The 27,754-nt window shown below is 39.5% G+C and overlaps 3 protein-coding genes across 4 annotated transcripts in view; 1 reads left to right on the top strand and 2 right to left on the bottom strand.

The window, feature by feature from the left end:
- rasgef1ba (RasGEF domain family, member 1Ba) overlaps positions 1-319 on the bottom strand; it is a 46,706-nt gene extending 46,387 nt beyond the window's left edge. The window contains exon 1 of one of the 2 annotated variants that reach the window (XM_088335686.1): positions 170-319. In XM_088335686.1, coding sequence (XP_088191812.1) covers positions 170-283 — 114 coding nt within the window. In that variant the 5' untranslated portion in view covers positions 284-319. The remainder of the gene's footprint in view (positions 1-169) is intronic. The other variant, XM_088335687.1, reaches the window with a different exon arrangement.
- On the top strand, positions 1-23,556 carry tmem175 (transmembrane protein 175). The gene is made up of 11 exons (XM_088335692.1): positions 1-154; positions 1,659-1,898; positions 9,116-9,154; positions 9,220-9,317; positions 9,376-9,427; positions 11,034-11,069; positions 12,750-12,833; positions 12,905-13,069; positions 17,365-17,443; positions 17,512-17,647; positions 20,612-23,556. Exons 2-11 carry the CDS (start codon positions 1,683-1,685, stop codon positions 21,252-21,254), a joined length of 1,548 nt encoding a protein of 515 aa, XP_088191818.1. The 5' UTR covers positions 1-154; positions 1,659-1,682; the 3' UTR covers positions 21,255-23,556.
- Positions 23,553-27,754, bottom strand: part of cds1 (CDP-diacylglycerol synthase (phosphatidate cytidylyltransferase) 1) — a 29,471-nt gene continuing 25,269 nt past the window's right edge. Inside the window, exon 13 of the mRNA XM_088335691.1 lies at positions 23,553-27,086. Coding sequence (XP_088191817.1) covers positions 26,963-27,086 — 124 coding nt within the window. The 3' untranslated portion in view covers positions 23,553-26,962. The remainder of the gene's footprint in view (positions 27,087-27,754) is intronic.

Consider the following 27,754-nt stretch of genomic DNA (forward strand, 5'->3'; position numbering starts at 1 on the left):
TGAGACGACCTGCGATCGTCTAATTTCACTCGAGCTCTTTTTAAACGCTGGCAATCAAAAACAAACAAAACAAAACAACAACCCACAACCACTAAAGCAAGCGGCATCCGTTGGCGTCTGGCGGTTGCCCTGGCAACGGGCTCAGCATCAGCAGGTGAGGACGCCTTACCTGTGGCACGGAAAGTGCGCAGCCGAGCATTTCGGACAGGAACTTTGCCATCGTCCGCATCCGACCCAATAATAATCCCCGGATGACGATGTAATGATGATGGATGAATGGCATCTGTCATATCCGCCAAGGTCGTTGTGGGCGGACTCTAAATAAAATGTAAGCAGGTGGTAGGCGGGGCTTGCAGAAAATGTTGGCAGGTGGCGCAACAATAAGGTTGTTGCAATTGAAAGAAGGACGCAAATAAGAAGTTCTTTCGGCACAGGTGTAAAACGTGCGGCTTGCCAGCCTGTTTAGGCGCGCCAAGGGTTTTTATCCGGCCCGAGAACCAGAGAAGCAAGCGAGAAAAATGAGCTTGAGATCAAAATATGTCCACCTGGTGTTGACAAAGCCAGGCTCCACTCGCAAAGCAACTGGAGTTATATCACTTATTTCTTTCTTTTTTTTCTCTCTCTCTTTCACTCTCTCTTTCTTTTTACCCCTCTCCTTAGTTATCTCTCGAAATCTCTCTAAATGTCTCGCTTCTTCTCTCTTTCTCTTTCTCTTGTTCTTTCTCTTTGCTCTCGGTTTTTCACTTTCTATTTTTTCTCTTTTTCTCTCTTTTTTTATTTGTTTCTTTATCTATTTCACTGTCCCTCCTTTTCCCTCAATCTATCTCTCTTTCATTCTCTCTGTCTTATCTCAAACACTCTCTCTCTTTTTCACCATCTCTCGTTCTGTCTCTCTAACTCTGTCTTCTTCTCTATCCCCTTTTACTCTCTCTTTTTCACTCTTTGTTCTCTTTCTCTCGTTTTATCTATCGTTCTCACTCTCTCGTTCTGTCTATCTTACTCTCTTTTGTTCTCTCTCTCTTTCTCTTTCTCATTCTCACTGTCACGTTCTCTCTATTGTTCTTCCTTTCTCTCATTCTCTGTCTCTCAAACTTTCACTTGTTCTTTCTCGCTTTTTCTGCAATAGGTTACATTTAAGATATATAAGTTGCTTTAAAGAAAGAGTGTACAAACTACGCTACATATACCATAGAGGCCCAAGGCATATACTAAAAATGCTTTTCAAAATTGTGTTTTTCATTTTAAAAATTACAAACACAAGTTATGCTGTCCAAATTCTTTTGGGTTGCATTCGCAGTTCATTTGAGACTCTTTTTACTTATCTTAAAAGTGATTTATTTCACTGTAGTTTTCTGCTGTATTTATTTTCCTGGTAAGATAAAAAATAACACTTGAATCATGGTTCCAATAGATGATAATAATACACATCTTGAAAATATATATAAAAGAAAATTTAAAAAAGCGTGCATATTATATTCATTGTACTTCTTTTCGGTTAATTTCCTTACTAGGAGCCTGGCACTAAATATTACACACTGCCCCTTAATATACCTGTATTCGGGGAGCGAGCAACCGGATGTTTTGTGACGGCACACCTTGACTTCCGGTTTGCCTGCCCCCGGAAGTGCCTTAACTGTCCACGCATTATTTGTAAACAGAGCGGCGGCTTGACGAGCTCCGTGATGGACGGACACGAAGACGACGAGCAGGCGGCCGAAGAGAAGCCGCATGCCGGCGATGATAGTGTGGTGGTGGGGGCGCAGCGTCGACACGCCTCCTCTACGGAAAGTCTCACTGACGACGCCGGGGTCGAGGAGGAGGCCGACGGCGGCACGCAGTCGTCGCATCGGTTGCTAGCTTATAGCGACGCGCTGCTCTCCATTATCGCCACCGTCATGGTGAGATGCTTGACCCAGGGAAAGAAAGAATCATATTTTGAAGCTTTTACTGTCTTATGCAGAGCCAGTCCCAGGCATAAGTGGATGCTTAGGGCTGGGGTTTCCCAACTGGAGAAAGCGGTCCAGATTTAAACAGTCTTTAATAAATTCACCCTCAGTGAAAGGTTTGCAGTGTTGGGCGACCTTGCAGCTCGCCGTTGTAGCAATTTCATTTGACTCGCAGGATAACGTGAAAAAGTGCTCCGACGCCATTAAAACAGCTTCCAGTTGCTTCACCTTTTCACAGCCTTCGTTTCCAGTTAGATTTTTTTAGTTAGCCTGTTTCGTCTGGCAGTGCCTTCTGATATGATGTATTAGTTGAAAACAGCCGTCTCTTGGCAAATTAGGCAGACACTGTTGTTTCGGATCTCATTTTTTCACTTGTCTGTGAAGCGGCGGCCCTGACAGTCAACTTTCCTTTTACTGTTTACAGTCGCCATGTCAAAAACAGGGTGGGCTCAAGTTATGCTGTATATATATATATATATATATATATATATATATATATATATATATACACACTTTTTTGTTGTGTGGGTGATAACATCAATCTGGGTTAAGGCGCAAAAAATTAAGTGACATCAATCTTTGAATCTCAGTAAGGCAAGCCTCTAGATTTCTACAACCTTAACTGTCCAAATGTCTCCAGTGGCAGATACAGTTGAGTGTCATCTGCATAGCAATGAAAACTAATATTATACTTGCGGAAAATATCACCAAGCGGAAGAATAAATACTAAAAAGAAGGGGGCCAAGTACAGAGCCCTGTGGAACGCTTTTGATAATATCAAATATACCTTACTGTACTCTCCAAAACAATATTGTGTGCGAGTGCACTGGCGACAGAGAAGGAGAGCCCCGAAAGCAGAGATGATTACATTTGAGCTGCTTACTTCTCATCTCATTAGCTGCACCGCTTATCTTCAGTAGGGTCGCGGGGGTGCTGGAGCCCATCCCAGCAATCATCGGGCAGTGGGCAGGGGACACCCTGAACTGGTAGCCAGCCAATCGCAGGACACACAGGGACAGACAACTCGCTCGTTCACTCACACCTAGGGACAATTTGGACCGGTCAATCCACCTGAAATGCATGTCTTTGGAAGCTGCTTACTTGCCTTTCTCAAATTAAAATCTATGAGTTGTACTTAAATCTTTAGGGAGCTCTACTGATTGCCTGCACCTTGCCCAATATGTACATTTTTATTTGATTTGAAGATTGTATCAAAGTTTAAAAAAAAAATTAATTTGCCCTGGGGATTTTAGTGTTGGTTTAACTTCTTTAGCAATCCAAGACACCAAAGGTTAAAGTTAAAAAGAATTCTATTTTTATACAAATGTTACCGGAAGATGACGCTGAAACACCTCAAAAAGCAATATTGATTACATCTTATGCTTCACAGTACATACATGTTTTTTTTTTTCTTCAAGATTGTATTAAAACTAAAATATATACTAAAATAATACTTTGTGTTATGCAAGTCGTGCCCACCCAATTTCGACCAGTAAGCACAGAAAATAAGGCGGAGTGAAGAATGAAGTCGGGCCACAAAAGACGTGTGCTTGGTGTGGAATAAAAATTATCAGAATAAAAGCAAAAGTTTTGCCAGATCGCTGTGTAAAAAGGAAAGTGTGACTGTTCCATAAGTGGTATCTTTCTAAAAGAAAACTACAATTAACTGACTGGAAAAAAATCTGGTGGTTACTCAACCCCTACTTGTTAACAACGTGTGAGAAATTTCATTTAAGACAATTCATTGGATTTACCCCTCCAAAGTTCATTTTGTGACAAGGTTTAATGAAGTACATATTGGTGTAAATTGTACATTTTGTTCTGCTGATCTTGTAACTGTAATGCATTTATCTTGGCACTGCCGCTTAATAAAAAAAATGTGAAATCTGTCATTTCATAGCTAAAGAGATTCTCTTCAGCCTCCTCCCCTTCGGTACATGTTTAAGTTGTGTATTATTGTATTGTGCAGCTGTTTGTGTGCAAACAGTTTATTCTTTTCTTCTGTTCATTATTGATTGATGCATTTTTTGTGATGTGCCCACATAAAAATCCACAAACTATGGTTTCAAACTATTTTAACCCGTGGTAAACAAATAAGTGTATGTATAATGTCACTGAAACACCACATATCATTGAACAATTCTTCACAAACGTGGTTTCGTTAAAATCACGAGAGTCCAGTGAGGCCAACCGTGTAAAATATTTACTGCGAAACACATGAAGATGTTGACAGATTTTAAAAAAAATTAGCCTAAATTAATTCCCGCATTATTGACGATCATTATTAGTCTATTTCGCTCCTTAATTCTCTTTCTAAAAATGAACATACTCGTCAGATGGTTTGAGATATGTCCGTTAGCCTCTGACATTTTGATTGACACCACTTTCGGCCAATTGAAGGTTTTTTTTTTACAGTCCTTAGCATGTGACAACCTATAAGGAACTGTATTAAAAAAAAAAGAAATGACCGATTTCAGATTCAAAAATCTTTAGCCAATAGTTACTGATTTAAATGTTGATTGACAGATTGATTAGCCAATGAAATTTGAAATGAACGTTGCGTAGATATACACTTTGTATACAAAATAAACCCTAAAATAAACACTTGTGATTCATTCATACGCACCATTATTATGCGCAAGTGTGCACAATCATTAATTGACATCTGGAAAGAGAAGTCAAACATTTACAACTTTTTCAAAAGGTCTAAAACATGGCCAAAGTAAAATACAGTTACAAAGGTTTAAGTGTTGTAAACTGGACAATGTTTAGTTTTTCAGATTTTGATAAAAAATTGGACAAGGTACCAGGTAAGGCTTCAAACTATTGTCTTACCCGTTTTCCAGCTAAGATGCTTCACTCGTCTGCAGGCAAAAAAACATATTCAGAGGAGCATCAAAACCCATTTCTGTGTGTTCCAAACTAGATTACTCAATGTTAGTAGCTCTTGCAGTGATTAGTTTCAAAAGAGACCAAAAGCTTCCATATTCTCCAAACAGTTCAAGAACAGCATTCAATTTACGTTGGGTACACCTTGGATTGGGATTTTAGGTAAATTGTGCAGGAATGTTATGGGGTGGAAATTTTTGACTCCGAAATATATACAGGGAGTGCAGAATTATTAGGCAAATGAGTATTTTGACCACATCATCCTCTTTATGCATGTTGTCTTACTCCAAGCTGTATAGGCTCGAAAGCCTACTACCAATTAAGCATATCAGGTGATGTGCATCTCTGTAATGAGAAGGGGTGTGGTCTAATGACATCAACACCCTATATCAGGTGTGCATAATTATTAGGCAACTTCCTTTCCTTTGGCAAAATGGGTCAGAAGAGGGACTTGACAGGCTCTGAAAAGTCAAAAATAGTGAGATATCTTGCAGAGGGATGCAGCACTCTTAAAATTGCCAAGCTTCTGAAGTGTGATCATCGAACAATCAAGCGTTACATTCAAAATAGTCAACAGGGTCGCAAGAAGCGTGTAGAAAAACCAAGGCGCAAAATAACTGCCCGTGAACTGAGAAAAGTCAAGCGTACAGCTGCCAAGATGCCACTTGCCACCAGTTTTGCCATATTTCAGAGCTGCAACATCACTGGAGTGCCCAAAAGCACAAGGTGTGCAATACTCAGAGACATGGCCAAGGTAAGAAAGGCTGAAAAACGACCACCACTGAACAAGACACACAAGCTGAAACGTCAAGACTGGGCCAAGAAAAATCTCAAGACGGATTTTTCTAAGGTTTTATGGACTGATGAAATGAGAGTAAGTCTTGATGGGCCAGATGGATGGGCCCGTGGCTGGATCGGTAAAGGGCAGAGAGCTCCAGTCCGCCTCAGACGCCAGCAAGGTGGAGGTGGGGTACTGGTATGGGCTGGTATCATCAAAGATGAGCTTGTGGGGCCTTTTCGGGTTGAGGATGGACTCAAGCTCAACTCCCAGTCCTACTGCCAGTTTCTGGAAGACACCTTCTTCAAGCAGTGGTACAGGAAGAAGTCCGCATCCTTCAAGAAAAACATGATTTTCATGCAGGACAACGCTCCATCACACGCATCCAAGTACTCCACAGCGTGGCTGGCAAGAAAGGGTCTAAAAGAAGAAAAACTAATGACATGGCCTCCTTGTTCACCTGATCTGAACCCCATAGAGAACCTGTGGTCCCTCATCAAATGTGAGATTTACAAGGAGGGAAAACAGTACACCTCTCTGAACAGTGTCTGGGAGGCTGTGGTTGCTGCTGCACGCAATGTTGATCGTGAACAGATCAAAGCACTGACAGAATCCATGGATGGCAGGCTTTTGAGTGTCCTTGCAAAGAAAGGTCATATTGGTCACTGATTTGTTTTTGTTTTGTTTTTGAATGTCAGAAATGTATATTTGTGAATGTTGAGCTGTTATATTGGTTTCCCTGATGAAAATAAATAATTGAAATGGGTATACATTTGTTTTTTGTTAAGTTGCCTAATAATTATGCACAGTAATAGTCACCTGCACACACAGATATCCTCCTAAAATAGCTAAAACTAAAAAAGCCCCACTCCAACTTCCAAAATATTCAGCTTTGATATTAATGAGACTTTTGGGTTCATTAAGAACATGGTTGTTGTTCAATAATAAAATTAATCCTCAAAAATACAACTTGCCTAATAATTCTGCACTCCCTGTATATATATATATATATATATATATATATATATATATATATATATATATATATGTCTTCGGAACCTCCTGTTTGGGTTCAAATCCAGCTACCGGACCTTCTGTGCGGAGTTTGTATGTTCTCCCCGTGCTTGCGTGGTTTTCCTCCGGGCACTCCGGTTTCCTCCAACATTCCAAAGACATGCATTTCAGGTGGATTGGCCGGTCCAAATTGTCCCTAGGTGTGAATGAGCGAGTGAGTTGTCTGTCCCTGTGTGCCCTGCGATTGGCTAGCAACCAGTTCAGGGTGTCCCCTGCCCACTGCCCGATGATTACTGGGATGGGCTCCGGCACCCCCGCGACCCTAATAAGATGAGATGAGATATATATCAAAGCCCAAATAAACCTTTAATGTCAATCATATCAATATAGCTCATTTCTAATGCGGTGGTGAATGCGGCCAAACCGACAACTTGCCAGTTCGACCCGCTCCCAGGTTCACTTATTAAAAGTCTTTTTAGCGTCCTTGGGCCTTCAGTTCTAAATATTATAAATACATCACTCTCCTCAGGTGTAGTTCCAGCAGCTTTTAAGTCCGCCGTTATTAAACCCACACTGAAACGACCCAACCTTGATCCAGAAATATTAAGTAATTACAGACCTGTGTCAAACCTACCTTTCCTCTCTAAAGTACTCGAAAGAGTAGTGGCACAGCAGCTGAATGCTTTCATATCGGAGAATAACCTTTTTGAATCCATGCAATCAGGATTCAGGGCTAACCACTCTACTGAGACAGCTCTGATCAAGGTAACAAATGATCTCCTAATGTCAATGGATTCTGGCGCTTCATCACTTTTGCTGCTGCTGGATCTTAGTGCTGCTTTTGACACAGTGCGCCACAATATCCTACTAGAACGGTTGGAAAAATGGATTGGTCTCTCAGGAGCTGTCCTCTCGTGGTTCAAATCCTACCTCTCAGATAGGACACACTGTGTTAAATATGGTGAAACGACATCTGAGCCCTTTAATGTTACCTGCGGTGTTCCGCAGGGTTCAGTGCTCGGCCCCCTACTTTTCAACATTTACATGCTTCCGTTAGGTGATATTATTCGCAAGTACAATATCAGCTTCCATTGCTATGCAGACGACACTCAACTATATCTTCCGTTGGAGGAATCTTCCACACTAAACTGTGGAAATTTGGAGGCCTGTCTCACTGAGATAAAAGAGTGGATGTCACTCAACTTCTTGCGTCTTAACTCTGAAAAGACTGAAATGTTAGTCATTGGTCCTAAATGCCGGGACTTATTCTCAAAAACTGCTGTGAACATTGACAAATGTCACATCACACAGAGTGACTCAGTTAAAAATTTAGGTGTCATATTTGACCCTGAACTATCCTTTGAGATGCATGTAAAACAAATTACTAGAACTGCCTTCTTCCATCTTCGCAACATTGCTAAAATCCGTTCAATACTGTCTCAGTCTGATGCGGAAACATTAATTCATGCATTTGTTACCTCCCGTCTCGATTACTGCAATGCACTACTCTCCGGTCTCCCGAAGTCCAGAATCAAGTCTCTTCAGCTAGTACAAAATGCCGCAGCGAGGCTCTTAACCAGGACAAAAAAGTACGATCACATAACACCGATTTTGGCTAACCTGCATTGGCTCCCAGTTAGCCAAAGATGTGACTTCAAAGTTCTCTTAGTATTGTACAAAATCATACATGGACTTGCTCCCTCTTATCTTTCAGATCTGATCTGCCACTATGTCCCGGGCCGAAGCCTACGATCTGAGAGTGCTGGTCTTCTGATGATCCCGAGAGCAAAGAAGTCTTCTGCTGGTTCGAGAGCGTTCTCCATCCGGGCACCGGTGCTGTGGAATGCTCTTCCCCCTGAGATTCGATCTGCAACCTCAGTGGAAATGTTTAAATCTAAACTTAAAACTCACTTCTACTCCATTGCATACGAATAACCTACTCCTCTTGTCGGTTGAAAATAGTTTGTGTAATATAGTGTAACAATCTGTGAAGCCCTTTGAGACTCTTCGTGATTTAGGGCTATACAAATAAAAATGACTTGACTTGACTTGACTTCTACAGTCACAATTGCAAATTCTTGGGTATAAAAATGTCTTTTATTGCCTTTAAATGTGACGTAAAACAGCACACTTTATCTTCTGTCCCTCAATTAGTCCATCAAAACTGCTAACATTTGTAAAAATGTCGGTATTTTTTTGTAATCCTTTCCCCCCTGGCATGTTTATTTCTTTTATTTTGTAAATTTTGTTATTTGTACGGGTTGTTTGTATTTTAACACAATACTGCAGTGGAATATTCGTATGGAAATGTTTTTGCATGTTGTTCAATAAATCATTAAAACAAATCATCAGACTATGTTTACCCCAAAGCAGTACGTGTTCCAAAGTATTTTTAATAAATCGATATAATTGATAATCTGCCCCTGATATTGGCAAACCTTTTGTAGATAAAAATGTTAAAATCTTCCCTCAATACCTGTGTCCCCAGATTCTTCCTGTGGCCCACACCAAAATAGACACAGAAGAGGTAACAAATGGCAACATAAATACTGTTTAGAGTGTTGCTATGGTAACCGTCACCTTCCTTCGTAGGAGTTTGACCAAAACCTTCAGCTTCTTCTGGGCACCAAGATGGCCGTCTACCTGATGACTTTCCTTATTGTCACCGTGGCCTGGGCGGCCCACATTAGGTAGGAGGAGGACATCCTGTTGTCGTGGCAACAACAGTATTTTTTTTTTTCCCCGCAGGCTGTTCCAGGTGATCGTACGCATTGACGACACACTAGCTCTGCTCAACCTTGTGAGTTGTTCTAATTATTTATTTATGATGAGGGAGGGTTATGGAAGTGCTTCTCACCCCCCCCCCCCCTCGAAAGAAGGCGGGCCTGTTCTGGCCTGCATGTTTAACACCTGTTGACTAGATGGTCTTAATCCCGATACCTCAGTAATACATGAAGTAGAAAAGATGTGGGCCAATCCATTTTTTTCTCTGTCAAATTCCCAAAGTTCCATTGTAAAAAATGTCACCAAATTCTACAAACAAGAAGAATATCGTGTGTACCATAGGCGCGCACAGCACTAAGCGAGAGAGCACTGTGTGCTAATATACGCCCACCTCTACTGCTCACCCAATCAAACTGCTGTGAGTTGTTTGCTGGCGTTTTGGGGTGTGTACAGGTTGTTCAGTGGGTTTTCATCTCAAAGCATCTAAACATTATACATATATAATTTAATGAGATCCATTTAAAGGATTTCTCAGGGACCTACTGCCAAAACAAGGTATGTTGGTTTGACACCCTGACTGTAAATTGTGGTTGAGAATGTGCCCTACATATACCGGACCGAACCGAGACTTTTCTCAGTGATTTTTTTGGCTTTGCACGTACCGAAATTGGATCTGATCACCCAACATAGGAACGCCACAGAGAAATGTTCAATTTTATCTCTGAGCCATGGGTTTCTGACCCCTGGTCCATATGTTCATAAAGCACCTATTCCACCCAATTGGTTTTGAAACTCTCAAAATATACAAATAAATATATCCATCCATTTTCTCACCGCTTATCCTCACTATGGTCGTGGGATTTTTTTTTTTTTTTTTCATAAACAAATTTTGGGGAAAAAACAATGCTATAGCACTACTTCAGAAGAGTTTTAATGCAGGATATTCAATATCTCAATAAATACGATTTATTATTCTTTCTGGTGGGGGCACTAGAAGGGGCTCATGATAAGAAAGACACTACAATATCAACACATATTTATTAGTATTACTAGTACTTTTTTTAAACATATCTTAGAATTATATTTTTACCATTTTCATTTGAAGGGCTGTGTTAAAACGCCCGAGGAAATGATTGATTTAATGATTTAAGTCTTTTTTCATGTTTTATATTATTTTTTTGTGATGACCTGAATTTGGGAACATGGCTGTTAGATTTCAGATCAGTTATAGAAAGGAACAAAAGCTTCTTTAATCTTCTACAAGACACCCAGATGCTTTTCTTTAATTTTGTATTTTTAATCTGGGTGAGCGCAATCATATCGTCCTTAAACAGCGCGTGCTTGACTTCAATTTAAGTCAAATTACATAAGGATAGTTTGTCTCCTTGAATGTTTTCTGGTTGATAAATGGTGGTCAGCAAATAGAGCTACAGTAGTTTTGCTTTGTGAGTGGTGCTGGTATTTGGCGACATCCAGTGGACATATTTCAAACTGCAGGTCATTATTTGATGCGAACAGCTCATTTTTCTCTTGTATTTCTGTCGGCTTTGCCTCGCAGGTTGGATTAAATCTGTTGGCACGGGCCATAGTTTTTACACCCCTGTTCTAGGAGTTAGGAAGGCCTGACATAGGCCTAGGAAGTTTTATTTCCCGACCTTATACTTCCTGCGTTGTCATTTCAGGCATGCATGATGCTGATCACGCTGCTGCCGTATACGGTGAGTGCTATACTGATTATTAGTGTGAAGAGGAGGCCGATAACTGATATTCATTTGCTGTAAAAGCTTAAAAATTGGCGTAGGCCATTTTTAATGATGCAAAAAGAAACAGAGAACATTTGTTATCAATTCAAAAACTTAAATAGCTGTCAGATACATTTTACAATTAGAATTTCAACACAACTAACATGAATAATGGATTATTCAAAACAGGCATGTCCAAAATCAAGCCCGGGGGCCAGTTACGGCCCGTGTACGAATTTTTACTGGCCCGTGGTCTCGGTCATAAAATTACTAGTTTGTTGCCTGTCAGCAAATTGTACCCAAAAAACATATCACTATTTCATCAAATGATTGCAGTAGTCCTTTCTTGTTCCATGGACAGACTGGGGAGATCATTTCTTCCTCATGCCATGAGGCTCTTTAACTCCACCCGGGGGAGTAAAAGCCTACATTATACCACACCCCCACATTTGCATATCACCTTATTTTTATTACAGTGTGTATTTTATGTAGCACTATTTAAATACTCTATATCAACACGTTATATTGGGTATTTATGTATTATATTCCTTTTCCTTTATTATTGTTTTATTTTTAACACAAGGATACTGCTGGAAGTGTGAATTTCCCCTCGGGGATGAATAAAGTATCTATCTTCTTTCTGAAAAGGTTGGACACCCCTGACTTAATCCAAAAAGTAAGAGTGCAGGGAATAAAATAAAGCTCAACAGCAACCTGAATAAAGATTCAGATTCAGATCTACTTTATTGTCATTCTAGTACACGTGTATACAGAACGAAATGTCGATGCATCTGACCCCCACAGTTTTAAAGGCTTGAATAGCTCCCTGAAACTTGCAGCAAACTAGAATTTTAACACAACTAACATGACTAATCTTTTACTTCAACCAAAAACTAACAGTGCAGGAAAAACAATTTGGTTTAGCAGCAAATAGTATAAAGGTACATAACACCTTAATGGCTCCCTGTTTATTTTTTACAATAAATTAATAAAAACGTCAATACAACCAACATGACCTCAATGTTCTTAAAACAAAAAGTGCAAAAAGTAATGGAAACTTGAAGGGAGCTTGCGACTTGAAAAGTGGGCACTCCTGTTTAAGAGCCAGAAAGTCAAAAAAATGTTATGGTAACAGCTAATCAGTCAGCCTTCCACTTTAGCATGCTTTTTATGCACGTTTGATTGACGAACTAATGTTATGATAAGAGCTAATATATCAGTCTCAGCCTGAACGTGCTTCCCTAAATCAAATTAACTTCACTTTTACGCTATTACCCCATCACACACATGCTTTTCTAACAGATTTCTTAGAAATCTCAATATTATCAGCGGCTTGATTCACACTCGGGCATGATGGGGAGTTAGCAGAGCTGCCGTGTTTCAGTGTTTGAAGTCGGAAAAGCTTTTGTTTCAGTGGCTCCACCCCCATCGCTTATCCAATCAGAAGGTGCGGGGTGGTAAGCGAGTAGGAGGGGAGGATTAGGAGCAACAAAGGCTTCAGAAAGCCTAAATAATCGGCCCGTCGAATGAATAAAAATGCTGATACAGATATCCGTCAAATTAAAAAATATCGTTGACCATAATCGGCCCGCCTAAAAATCGGACGACCTCTATTAATGACACCATCACGTGACTTCTGAGATTTCATTTTTGAAGTTTTCGCTGATGGCGACCTTCCCCTCCCACATCCTGGGCATCCTCCTCTTCTGCAGCTGCGTTATGGTCACCGGTCTGGTCCAGGTGTGTTGTCATCTTTGCACCTCCCCGATCAAGCTAGCTCACTGATGTTTTTTTTGCGGGCTGTTCCTCAGTCGGGGATCGTCTTGTACGCCTTCGCCCACCCTTTCCTGCTCCAGGATCGCATCCAGGCCTGCAGGGATCGGTCCATGTGCAGACGTCACATCCTTCAAGTCCTGATGAGGGTTCCCGTCATGTGCCTGCTGGCGGCTATCTGCTCACTATTCTGCTATCAGCTGGTCGGTCCCGCCTCCTTCACCTTGGAGTTACGACGGTTCTTATTGTTATTGATAATAATGCAGAGCTACCGAAGACTAAAAGCTCACTACGCCAGTTTATAACGAGTTACAAAATATGAAAACTGCAAATTTAAAGAAAAGAAAATCAAGCAGTGTTCGTTTTACTCGCCTAAACGGTTTCAACACATAGGATGGGTCAATACAGTGAATCTGTAAACACATCACCATCTAGAACAGGGGTGGGCAAGCTACAGCCTGTGGGCCACATACAGTCCATCTGGCATCTTCATCCGGCCCACCAAACTCAAATGATATATACCGTATTTTCCGCACTATAGGGCGCACCGGGTTATAGGGCGCACCCCCAAAAAATAGTTTTTGGTCCTATATCTTCCATAGATAAGGCGCACCGGATTATAAGGCGCTACAATGGGAACGTCGACAAAACAGTCAGATGATTCAGTCCAACTGATTACCCCCTTAACATTCCCAAAGCTTGCAAAGAAGCAAATACGTGTCATAGACACGTGCGGATGCGGTGTCCGTACGATGTCACTTAAATGTGTCATTCATACCTAAGACTTATAACATTGGTAAAATGGCGGCGCCCTCTGTTGGCTGCGGCTGCATCGGCTCGCTACAACGGGTCAGGTGTATCGACATTTCGTTCTGTGTACATTGTTACAAAGAATGACAATACAAAGGAAATTATTAATTATTATTGTTAGGGTTAATATTTTCGTAATAGGTTAAACTGGAGTGATCAGTAAGAGAGGCAAATGTAGTTTTAGAATTTATTCACTGCAGTGGGCAGACGGATTCAAAAAGTCTCAACGTCTCACAAGTTTCCCGCGTTGCAACCAAGTTTTGTTCAAAAGCGTGCGCATGCGCAGAAAGTATCAATGACGTCACACATACGTCTACGGTTCAAAGTTCGCACATGCGTAGTAATAACAAACGACGTCATATATATCTTTCGGTTCAAAAATAGTACAATAGTGGAAAACGAGTTGTAATATAAGTCAAGCTCATCAGGATTATTTGTAACATAGAAGACAGAGAAATACACAATTAACTAAATATGATTAGCTTTGACATTTATTATTATTATTTCAAATATCATTCGGAAGTTTGAAGTCTTGGGATTCAAGAAATGCCAAACATTTCTATGTTTCTATTTTCTTTTTCGCTCACAACTTTACTGTGCATATGACAATAAACACTTGGAATTGAGTTTAATTCACTCAACTCATCACAGCAACATCAAGATCGTTCTAAAACAAGATACCGGGAAAATATAAAGCCGCATAACTCACCTCAGTTCTCACGTTCAATAATGATACGCAATCATGGTCTTCTTACAACCGTGAGTGAAGTAAATCCAGGAGAGTAGAATATTTACAAATACAGACTAATGAAACATGTTTCTTTATGGTGTACTTTAGCAAGCTTGCTACGCCATTGCTAAACTCGGCCGATTGCAGGGTTTGTTTTGGCCATCTAGCCAATCCGAGGCTCCGAATAACTTCAGCCAATAGCGATCGATTTAACAGATGATTGACACATCTTTTTCGGCCAATTGCAGGGTTTATTTTGGCCCTCTAGCCAATCCGAGGCTCTGAATAACTTCAGCCAATAGCAATCGATTCAACGGATGATTGATCTTTTTCGGCCAATTGCAGGGTTTGTTTTGGCGCTCTAGCCAATCCGAGGCTCCGAATAACTTCAGCCAATAGTGATCGATTCAAATGATGATTGACACATTGGTTAGCCAATGAAACGTCGGTATATAAATCCCAGCATACACCGCGGACTACTCCACGTTCGGGGGAAAATCAAGTCGGCGGCTGTTGCGTAAGTTGCGAGACCTTGTGATTTAATGTTGATCCATAAATAAGACGCACTGTGTTATAAGGCGCATGGTCAGCTTTTGAAAAAAAATAAGACTTTTAGGTGCGCCTTATAGTGCGGAAAATACGGTAAATATAATGACAATATTAGTAAATAAAGTATTAACCATTAAAAAAATGTTTTTTTCAGTGCCAACTCCATTGTCCCCTTGTGTGTTTAGAACAAAATATTACAGAAGTACTATAACATTTCTTCAAAACAAAGTATCAAATTTAGTCCTTTAAAACAGGGACCTGGTATTATTTTGCTTTTATTCTGATGAAAATACTACTATAGAAGTACTACAACAGAAAAAACAAGAATACAAAAACAGTAATAAATAGATACAACAAAAATACTAAAGAAATACTACAAATATACTACAATAGAAATACATAAAAAAATACTACTATTGTAATGCGACAGAATACTTCAGATGTATCACAAAAATCCACGGTGGAAATATTATGAAATTACTTAATACATACAACTATAGTATTGTTACAATAATACAACAGAGGTACTACAAAAATACTCCTGCAGAAATACTACAAAATAGCACTATAGTGATACCATTATACAAAATTACTACTCAGTAATATTACAAATTACTAAAAAAAAAATGCTATAACAGAAATATTACGAAGGAAATACTATAAAAATACAACTCCAGTAATTTTACAGAAATACTATATAATATTACTATGGAAATACTTCTGAAGAAATATTACTGTAATACTACAAAATACTACAGTGATAGTACAAAAGTTCTAGTGCAGAAATACCACAAAACTAAATATCACCATACATGCTTCAAACAGGGAACTAATTGTGAGCGTTTCAAAACCAATTTGATGAAACTATTTAAATAAAGATAATATAAATTTCAGATTTTATTTTATATTTATTTATTTATTTATTTAACTCAATGCCCCCCCTCCCCTCTAAATAGTTGCCCATTCCTGGTCCAGAGGAATCAATCAATAATATCACTAGTCTTAAGAACATCATTTAAGAAGCACTTTATAACCTTAAATGGCACTCTTGAATTCTTAAAATGTAACCAGGACATTTTTCCTCCCAAACTGAAATTTCTCTTGATGCATTCTGTAATACAATGTTCAATATTCGGCTGCTCTGATTACATAGTGAACATTGTTTACAAAAAGATTCATTGTGGCATTTTAAGATAAACAAAAGAAGAAAAAGAAAATAAATAGGATAAAGAATGTTAAGAAAAATTATGTTAACAATGTTGAGCACATTGGAACAATAGTGCAATGTAAAAGAATACAATGATGCTGAACACTGAACCACTTGGAGTGCCAAAAGAGCTGTGTCAGGATCCTGGACTTCAGCTCTGCATTCAACACAATTCTCAATTATTAAGGTTGATTTTCTTCACTAGGAGGCTCTTGATAATACACACTGTGCCTATAAAAGAGAAAGGATAGAATAAACATGACACTATTTGCAAGGTAGTGCCTGTGCCGGCTTAAGTGCATCAGAAGAATAATGCAATGAAAAATAGTACAGCAGCCGACCCACCGACGATGCCATAAACACCCCAATAGAACAAAAAATAAAAAAATACCAAAATGAAAAAGTAGTGAAGAGCTGGGGGAAAAAAAGAAACAAAAAGGAGAGAAAAAGAGAAAAAAAAGAGCATGAAAAATTCAGAAAAAAAGCCAGAAAAAAAGAAAAATAAACAAATAAAAGGAAAAATGAAAGAGAGAACAAAAAAGTAAGAACAAAGTAACAGCTGGGAAAAAAATAAACACAATATGATTTTTTTTAAAGGAATAAAAAAAAGTTGAAAAAACAGGGAAAAAGAAGAAAAAGTTTGTGTTGCATTTAAATAATTTCCAATTATATCAAGTTAATCTTGTTGCCAACATTGTACTTCCACTAAAAATGTGATTAAATATAGTTGTGTATCGTGCAACCGACTAAATAGGCCCCCAAAAGTGTTAGTAATATGCGACAAAGATACCAGGAAAAAAAAAAATGGAAATCTTGTGAAAGAATTGTTGTAAAAACAAATGACGTTTGTAGGCTGACAACCTTTGCAATAATACACGAGTCAATTCATTCAAAAGTGAAAAAAAATTCTTGCATTGCCGTAAACTAAGCAAAATGTAACGTGATGTCAAGTTTTGGACATGTTTGATAATGGATTAGTTGCCACACTTGGGATTGCTATTGCTCACTGTTGTTTCAAGCGTTGCTCACCGACTTTGTGTGAATGCTCAGACCCGTGGAAGATTAGAGGGAACATTGATGTCAGGACCGGACTTCAGCATCATCCCAGAGCTCCTGGTGGAAAAACTCTACCACCCAGGGCTCTCCTCCTCCATCGATCTCAATTTTGTTCCTAACGTAATTTCTTTTGAAAATGATGTCAGGCGTACGTGTTGCTGGCACTGGTCATCTTCCTTCCATACGTCTCCAGGGCCGTCTTTTGGTGTCGGGACAAGCTCCTCGGTAGGCACGGTCTTCCTCGTTTGCTTTTCTTTTCGTCACGTGGCTAAAAATGTGCAACCGTTTTGGAGGTCCGGCGGAGGAGGATCCGGAGCAGGTCATGTTCTACAGCTTCCTGCCTAGTGAGCCGCTCAGCAAAGAACGCGTGGAGGCCTTCAGCGACGGCGTCTACGCCATCGTGGCCACGCTGCTCATCCTGGACATTTGGTCAGTGTACGCCAACAAAAAAGGAAATCTGACTCCATTGGCATAAAAGTTTGATTCTCTTTTTAGTGATTCTCTACTGAAATGGGCTTGTTTATTCTTTTATGTTGAGTGCTTTATGAAAAAAAGTAATTAGTTACAAATTTTAAAAGTATTTCAATTGACCCCCAGATGACTGAAGCCGACACCCTAAAACTGCTTTAAAACAGACACATAATAAAACAATTCATGGCTTGTGCAAACATATTTTTAGAAATTGAAATAACAACACGTTTAGCAAAACTTCTGTGGTCATGTTTGCCCCATTGTTGTTTTTTTTGTACAAGCCACGCCCCTCTCCCCACACCCTGCCTACCATTCGCTACTGGTGACACACATCCAAATAGGCGCATATAAGCTGACCCCCTGATTTTATTTTATACTTAAAAATTCTACCTAAATGTGAGTAGATACAGTCAGGGGAATATCTCTATAAAGGAGAAATTCAGCACTCTCGTAATAACTGTTCAGTCGTATTTTTTAGGGCTGCAATTGATTATTAAAAGCGTTTGCAACTATTTAGATTATTATTATTTAGATATTTGTTGTATCACGTTCACACAATTTTGTTGAGACGCTGAAAGTTGTAGTACCTCTTTGGTCTGACAGAGGGCGCCAGTACCGTTTTTATGATTAAAAATGTTTACATTTTTTTTAAATCTTTTTTTTTTAATTTGAACATTATCATTACTGACAAAATCGGCATAAATGGTTTCAACTTTGTTGTGTTTGACTATTACATCATGAAACAAAGTAAACCATTTTCAAGAGAACAGTGCTCTAGAAGTACAGTGAAAATAATCAGAAAATAAGTAAATAAAACAAAGTAAAAAGAAAAAGAATAATATTGAAATGTTTAACTCAACATAGGAGAAAGATTCGTAAGCATACTATGCATCGTTTACATATTGAGAATATTTATCATATTAAAGGATTTTACCCAAAAAACAAATGTGTTGACAAGATTCTGAATTTGGTTAACAGTACATTTTTTATGGATAAAAAAATAGCTACACATAAAATAAAATGTATCACTCTTTCTTCGTTTTTCTGTCCTATAAGTCCAAATCTAATAAGATCTTTGGATAAGGTGGTAGGAAAAGAGTATCTTACATATAAGTGTGTAGCATTAGTGATAGGAATGAGTAGTAATGAGTGGAGAGGTGTTGTAATAGGATAGTGGGATGTTTAGACGTGTTCTAAGGGATGGGCAGGGCACCTGTATGATGCGGCAGGGGTAAACCAGTGAAAGCTGTCGGGTCCTGCAGTTAGACAGAAGAGTGTGTTGTCACCCTGACCCGAGTGACATGGCCGCTTTCTTGTGTCCCGTTTCATCTGGAGGGACGAAAGTATGACCAACTTAGGTGCCGAGGTGCTTAACTTCTTTGGGTGTCAAGGCAATTGGGTTGGCCAAGGTCCCAAATTTTTGTGCGTTTTTTGCTACTTTTTCTTTTCTTCGTTTTTCTATACGTTTGTCTTGCTGTCGGTCACCCCTCTTGAGTGATATGACCAGGGTACATAGATAGCATATATTTTTGTTTATTGTCAAGTTAATTGACCAACACTTGGATTTTGTCTCGTTTTTTTTTTATACTATAGACTATTTGGTTGTCGGCTGCACTATTTTTCTATCTGTGCAAAAACTTAATCTTTGAGTAAAGAGAAGGAAATTAAAAATGTTGTTAAGAAATACGATTCATAAATAATAAATCATAAAAAAATAATCAAAAATAACGATCGGTTCATTATGAAATAATCGTTAGTTGCAGCCCTAATATTTTGTAGGTAAATATAAACACCCTTAAAGTGATACTCAAATTCTAAAACATACAAATTGTGAGAAAATAGTACACGTTTTTGCATAAAATCTATATATAGTTCATTGGTATTTTTCAATTATTTTCCGAGATAATGCATTTTGAAGACAGCCTGTCTCTTCTTTGACTTCCTGAGCAGTGACGTCATCCGAGTGACACCGGGCCCCCTCGCAAGCTAGTCACCATATTGGTTTACGTGTTAATTAGTGGAATAGGTTTTGAGTGTTAAATACAAATTTTGTTAGTTTATGTGGAGAATGCCTAGGCGTTTTGGTACAGGTGGGTGCAGCAATCGTAGAACAAATGTCAAGCAGCCAAAATGGGGAGAACTGGCAAAGAATAACAAACAGGGACTAAACCAGCCGGGACATGGCAGGCTAGCCGACTGCTAAAAAGGGTTAAGCGGGAACAATTGTCAAAAAGACGGGAGGCCGCCTGACGGCAATAATGCAGTAAGCGGCCCGGCTCCCCAAAAACCCACAACAAAAACGGCCACAGCAACAAACACGAACCCAGCCGGGAAAAAAAACAATGATTATGGCAGGCTAGCCGACTGCTAACGAGGCTAACCTGGACCAAACAGAACTGGAAGCCTTTGCTAGCCAATACGCTCACGGGGAGCTATCTGGACAATATTATAACAATTGCAAGACACGCGTCGATAAACACAAAGGAAAGGCCACAATTGCCTACCTAAAAGGGCAAAAAAGGAACGCCCACTGTACAAGACTGTTGCTAAACTTACCTCAAGAAGCTTTTAATGAGCAAAGCTCACAACTCGCAGTAAGCAAAGTTCCAATATCTCCAAGCAGAACTGAGTTTTATGCAATCGCAGTCTGTTTTTCAACGGGAGCCGCCATTGTTGAGTCTTTGTTTTCATCAAGTGACATCACAGCTCTAGAGGAAACAAGCTAGATGGGTCAAATTTGTGACTGATTTCTGGAATCCCCAGCGCGTAGTATACCTTGCAACATATCTGCATGATTTTGGTGAGGAACGTTCTGTGTCTAATTGAAACAAATATTGGTCTTTTATTATCCCTTTGAAGAAGTTTGACACCCCGGATTTAAATCAACAACATTTTTCATCAAATTTCCGATTCCTTTTCCAGTGAGGAAAACGTTCCCGATCCCCGGCAAGTGCAGCGTCACTTCAACGGCAGCCTGGTGAAGGCGCTGAACGCGTACGGGCCCGAGTATTTGGCTTACCTCGGCTCTTTCGCCACCGTGGGCCTGCTGTGGTTCGCGCACCACTCGCTCTTCCTGCAGGTACGCCGCGTCTCCCGTTGGATGGGATTCCTCAACACCTTGTCTCTGGCTTTCGTGGGAGGGCTGCCGCTGGCCTTCCGCCTCAGCCACCGCTTACCCGAGCGGCGGGCCGTGCAGGCCGGATGCGTGCTGGTCTTCGGGGCCGGCGCTTTCCAGCTGGCCACGTGGGTGGCGGCGCTGCAGAGTGGCGGGCGGATGCTGAGGCCCGCCGCGCGCTACGGGGGAACGGGGCACGTCTTGATGCTGGCTAAGTTGGCGTTGTACCCGACGGTGGCGCTGTCCGCTTTCCTGCTGACGTGCGTCTTGAGTCCTTTCAGCGTCAGCATCTTCCACTTGATGGAGGTCTTCACGCCGCTCGCTTTCCTGCTATTACGCTTGATGCTTAAGGGCGCCATGGCGTTGGTACGATTGCTCCGTCAACCCGCGCCGCTTAACATCCAAGGAAACGTCCGGTCTGGTGTGCCTTTTAGTCCGCTTGTCACCTAGAAACGTGCCAAGGCACCCAGTATACTGCCACCTAATGGACAAGGCGAATGTAACAAGCCATCTTTCTGGTCATAAGCTTTAGGATTCATGCATTCAGTAGACCCCGTGATACCTTACACCTTTCACAACTCAGTGTGGGATTTAATCTTTTCGGCCCCTCTTTATGGCCTTTAGCTCGCTAGACAACAGGTGTTAAACTTGCGGCCCGAATCTGGGCTTGAATCTGGCCAGCAAGACAACCCCCCGGAGAAGCACGCGAGAAACTTAATTTGATGTTAACAAAGCCAGGCGCCACTCACTCACTGGTGCTTTATTTCTTTCTCTCTCACTCTTTTTCTGTCTCGCTTTCATTCTCTTAGTTCTGTCTTCCTCTTTATTTACGTCACCCTTTCTTTGTCTCTATTATCCATCTCTTTCTTCCTCAAATTTTCTCACTTTGAGGAAGACAATCATGCTCTTTTTTCTTTTTTAATTTGTCTTTCTACCCTTTTGCACCATAGGAGCTATGATGCTTCAGATGACAAACAGCATTTGCAGCTGCTGTTTTGGCGTCGTTTTAAAGCAGACTTTATCTTTTTTTTTTTTCTTTTTTTTTTTTTGCCTTGGTGGATGTGTGGACTGTTGAGTCAGTCTGCTGAGAAAGATGCCAAGAATTTCAAGCACCTTAAGCATTTTCATGACCTTGAAAACACAGCATAAAAATTCCAAGAATGTTCCCGGATTTCAAGCACCTGTACAAAGCCTGTTAGCAGCAATGGCGATAATCCCCTGCAAATGCAAGGAATAAAAACAATAAGCCAATGAGAAGATATGTGATTTCCATTGGATAGCAGTAAATTACAAATACAGTACAGTAGACCCCTGGGATACAGCGTCATTGCCTTATGACATTTTCCTTTTATGGTAGAGGTGAAATAGGAGACCCGAGCCTAAAGTGTCAATCATTATGTCGAGTTCAGGCCGGGATTCTCTTCCGCTGCCTTTTTTCTTCTTAATTATCCACCTTGAATTTGTTCTGTTTCTTTTTATTTGTTGAGAATCCGAGCAGCACAACATGCATGCTGGTGGGGAGGAGTGGGGCAAGATCACTTTTCCTTCCTCCTCCCGAGTCCTCACAAATAATAAATGAGAAATCAGGTTTAAGTTTCAAGTTAATTGTTCGAGCTCGGGCTGGTTCAGGCTTTTGGACTGGTCAGGCTGGATTTTTCCGGCCAGATCTCATCTTTACGATATAGATTTTTCCACCCCCTTTACAGCATTTACCATTCTGTACGACATTGACAACAAAGTCTTTTGCATGCCCAAAAACATACAAAAAACCTTTGCAATCGTCATGTGTATGACAAATTACGTCTCAAACCTGTCTGCTATTGCATAACGTCATATAAAATGCGCTTTGCTATGGGTTTGCATCACAGTAATGTGAAAATCCTGACATGCGATTGGCTGAACTACCGCCAACAATGCCATTTTCCACATTCAGTTCAGAAACCCGTGGGATTTGTTAAGACTTTCGGCGATGCAGTGCTCTAAACATTCACTATGGATCCCAAGGTTGCACTGATGCTAAAGGGAAAAGCACAAACAAGATGACCATGAAAACGAAGCTTGCGTTGATCAAGAAAACCGAAGGAGGCACGCAAAACTGGGACTCTTGCTAAATTGAATTGCTGTGACTAATCAACAATCTGGACATTTCATAAAAAATAAGCAACAAATTATTCTAAGGGCATGACAATCCTTTGAAGGTTTGAATTAAGTTTAATTTTTAATCCACTGTCGCAGGCTCTCCCCTGCATCCACTCACTATTCAGCTTGATCAGCTTAAGTCATTTCACAACAAATGCCATTTTATTTAAATGTGTTTTATTTATAATGTTATTTGATCATATACATGAAAATTTCATGTAAATTTGAACTCCAATGTATTGTTTGGTTGTTTTAAATGTTTTCATGTGGGGTCCTGGGAGGCATAAGCTCATTTCATTTTGCCATCCCTAGCTCAGAACAGATACACGTTATCCCTGAGCCTACCCTGGTCGCCATTTACGTAAATCCACCAGCAGGAGGCGCTGTTGGTAAAGTAAAGGATAAAGGGAAGCACTTTAAATGTCCGCTTTGTTGGTTGACGAGGTCCTTTTACGTGCGCTTATTTCGAATTTTCCTTGATATTTTGAAGCATCTGGAATGTTTTCAAAGCAGATTAAGAGTGTACTTGTACGGTCGAAACGATGAAACGTTTCAAATAATATGTCTTCACCTATTTTTTGTATTTGTGTGAAATAAAAATAACACAACTAAATTCAAGTTCTTTTTAATCCCAGTTTCATCTCAAACCCCCTCTGTCATCATCACAATATAAATCCGTAATCACAATGATAAATAAAAAGTATCACCAAATATTCCAGTTTTTTTTCCAAAAGGACAAAAAATGCGCAACCCCAAACAAAAAACAAACCTAAGTCAAATGGCACACTCAAAGACAATTTTTTTTCTCCCCTCACCCACGTAAAATTATGTTTGTTCAAAGCCCCCCCCGAAATTGTCCAATATCAATTCTCAGTGCCTTAGATTTTTGCTTCATAGAAATATACAGTAATAATGATTAAATTTAATGTAAAAAATAATTATATATATATGTGGGTATACACTAGATATATAGATATCGATACATATATATTTTTTCCTTCACATTATTGCACGAAGTACTGCTCCTTCCAGTGTGCTCATTTCAGGGGCAGAATCAAACATTTGCATAAAAATTGAGAAGGAGGGGATGCTCGCTGCCATTTAGTAAATCTTCAAAAATAATAAAGATGTATACTATGCTATGTTGTATTTATGTTTTTATGTGTTGCTCCACCATTTGTGTTCAAGTATTCAATTCCTTGAAGGATGACGTAAGAAAAATTTTTTGTTTTTTGCCACCAGTGCTTTTATTCACACTGCACAATATAAAACCAAATCAAATCTTTGCTCATTTTACCTGTACTTGTTTAAAATCAATTTGAATTATTCTTTAGTCTTGCTTAAAATGGGAGGAAAAAATCCACATTATTTTGCTAATTTAAAGTATACATTTTTTCTTATTTTCACATGTTTTCTCATATGATGTCTTAAATTAAAAAAAGAAAAAAACAATTCCTAAAATGGGCAATAACATATCTATTTTTTTTTATTCTAATATTTTTTAAAAAGCAAAATAGAGCACGGAAGATTATTTTGCTCGTGTTGAGTATATTTTTTTCTTATTTCAACATGCTTTAAATCTTGTTTCCAGAATTAAATAAGAAAAAAAAATTTCTTTAAATTATAACTCGATTAGGATAAACAAAACCATGAACCAATGCTAGGTAAGATAATTTTGCTTATTTTATATATGTTTTAATATTTATTTTACCAGAAAAAAATAGGTCGAAATTTCTTGAAACAAAAAAGAATCTGCCAATGAGGTAAGGATTTTTTTTTTAACTTTTTTAGCAGTCTTAGATTTTAATTTACTTTATTTGAGGAGCAAATTTGGATTTTTTTTCGCATCGTATCGCAGATTAGCTTCAGAAAAATGAAGATTTTATTGCAAGAATTTAAACGTTTAGTTGATACTCAAAGGATAATTGTCTTCAAAATATTATATTGAAGTTGACCTTTTCAAGAATCAACTCAATGAGTGGTGCTCTTTCACAAATAAAGACCCAGGTCTGGTCCCAGTAGCACTTTTCAAAATAAAACTTCTGAATGGACGAAAGAAAACCAGTCCATTCACAAGGAAGCAGCGGGAAATAGTAAAAACAAGTAAAAAGAGAGAAAGGAAACGCTTTGGTAAACTCGTACATAAAATATTAAGCAAAACTCGTCTCTCCGGCAAACCGCAATCGTAAAACATGGTTAAAATATTGAATTTCGTGCAATAGAATTCTCTGGAAAAAGAGGAGCTCAGTACGGCTGGCGTCAAAAACAGGTAGGGACGTTATAGTGCTTCTTCAGTAGTGCGCTGCTAATAAGTTAGCGGACTAGCTCAATGCTACACACAAAACCTTCAAATATCACCCGAACAAATTAGCGCGTTGTATGTTTAAAGCTAGTCCCAAACATGTTTTTTTCAAACTCAAGTTTGCTCTTTTCTTGTTTAGAGGCTGACAAGCCGCTAACAAAGCTAAATTCCTAACACAGCAAAGTAGCATCTCGGATTCTGTGCGAGTATATAGAATATTTTTGTGTTTGGCTAGCATTTTTAGCCTTTTATTGCTTCTTCTAATTCAGTAGTAGAACAGGGGAATTTAGAGGCAAGCAGCTGGGCACATGCATTAGCTAGAGAAGCTAACAGAGCATGTCTTGCTGTCATTCACCATCAACACAAATCCGCATGCAACCATAGTGCTGCTTTGTGCAGTGGCTAACAAACGAGCAGCTACGCAGTTTAAAATGCTAAGACCTTGCTATCTGATCTAGAAATTAGCATATTTTAGTCTTGTGTGTGGCAAGTACAATTAGTAGTTATATTGGGTTCATCTAATCCAGTAGTAGAATGCTAACAAGGGAGTTTAGCAGTTAGCAGCTGGAGACATGGATTAGCTGAAAAAGCAAATGCGAGGTGGTCAAGCTAGAAATAGCTAAGAGTGGCCTTTAAGCATAGCATGTCTTGCTAACTTTCACCATCAACACAAAGCTGTATGGTGAAACATGGTGCTGCTTTGTTCAGTGGCTATCAAACAAGCAGGTAACCGAGCTAAATTCCTAACACCTCACTATGTGTGCCAGCAGTTAGCATATTTTAGTCTTGTGTGTGGCAGGTATATTGCTTTTTCTAATTCAGTAGTAAAATGCTAACAGGAGAGTTCAGCAGTTAGCTACTTTGTTCAGTGGCTAATAAAAGAGCAGCTAATTAAGCTGAATTGAAACAACGATTTAGAAAAACTGCAACCTATCACTTCAGTATTTGTGCCACTAGTTAGCATCATTTTAGTGTTGTGTGTGGCTATTGCAGTTAGCATTTGATTTCTCCTTCTAAAACAGTAGTTGAATGCTAACAGATGAGTTAAGCGGTAAGCAGCGAGACACACACATTAGCTGATGCAGCTAGTGCTATGTGGTCAAGCTAGTAAGAAAATGCTAACATCCGTATAGGCTGAGGAAGACGAGACGATTGCATCCAAATAACCTCCATAAATAAAACTAATATTTTACTATAAAGCTATATATTATTTAGCATCTAAGCTAGCTGTTAATAATTTCCTTCCCTTTGCACAACATGCCGGTTCTTATAGCATCCAAAACTACTCATTATGTCATTTGATGCTCTACTTGGGAAATAGAAAACGTTTCTCCCCTTCTAAAGGTTTAAATCTACAGGTTTGTGCTAGCTAGCTACATAAATAAGATTTTGTTAATTATATATATATATATATATATATGTATATAACTTTATATCAGATGAACATTTTTATACTTTATATACATTAGCAGGTGTTCTACTTTGGTGACTTCACAAACGTGTAGCCGGTTAGCGTGTGTGCAAGGCTGCTAACTGCGCTAGGCCGCTAACCGACTCTTGGATTCATCAGTGCAACGTGGACTTCAAAGATGGCAATTGTGTGCAAAGTTTCAAAACCGGCGGAAGACGTTACGGGCTATTTTGTTCTTTGTTTTTTTCCTGAAAATTTGTCGAACGTGGAGTACCATAAACGACATTTCCCCGGCAGACTTATTTTTCAAGCCACCGGGGGCAGCATCCCCCGGTCCTTCAGGTGTGAGGCGAGCGTGTTGAAGATGCTGAGTTGTTGCTCCGGCTGGAGCATCAGCAACTGCTGCAGGACTTTGCTCGGGTTGGGCCCCCTGCAACACAAAACATGCTGATTGGTTTACCTGTGAAGGCCGTGCATGCTAATTTTGTGAGGCATACATACAGTTGTAAGAATGAATAAAAAAAAACTCCCCCCTCTTTAGGGCATCATACAACATGAATGTTCTCTGTGTGTCCAAAAACGTACAAAATTCAACTATTGGTTGGCCAAATGGCCATGAAAATGCCAATATGCGATTGGCTGAACTACCTCAAACAATGCCTTTTTCCTCATTCAGTTCAGAATCTTGTGTTTTGTGAAACCTTGCGTTTCGCTATAAAATATTGTAATTTTTTATACTGTAGTTATTGGCTATGGGATCCAAAACGATGCTAAGGGAAAAGCAAAATCATGTAAACCATGGAAACAATGCTTGTGATTATCAAAGTATATGAAGAAGGCAGATGGATAACATTACCCTCACTAAGTTGCAAGGCTGTAACCAATCGACAATGAGGAATATTATTTAAAACGAGACAATTAATTGCCGCGGGAATTGTAAGAGTTGTGATTGATCTGGAAGATGATCCCGTCATGTATATATAACCCCGGTTGTTAGCATTATGAGTTAGCATAAAATTTTTAACCCAGAGAGATGTTTCTGTCATTTTTTTACTTGGTTCTGTGGAGGGACTCCACCCCCCCCCCCCCCCCCCCCCC

Source organism: Urocampus carinirostris, chromosome 5 (assembly GCF_059441175.1).
Source record: "Urocampus carinirostris isolate Australia breed hairy pipefish chromosome 5, RoL_Ucar_1.0, whole genome shotgun sequence".
NCBI lineage: Eukaryota > Metazoa > Chordata > Actinopteri > Syngnathiformes > Syngnathidae > Urocampus > Urocampus carinirostris.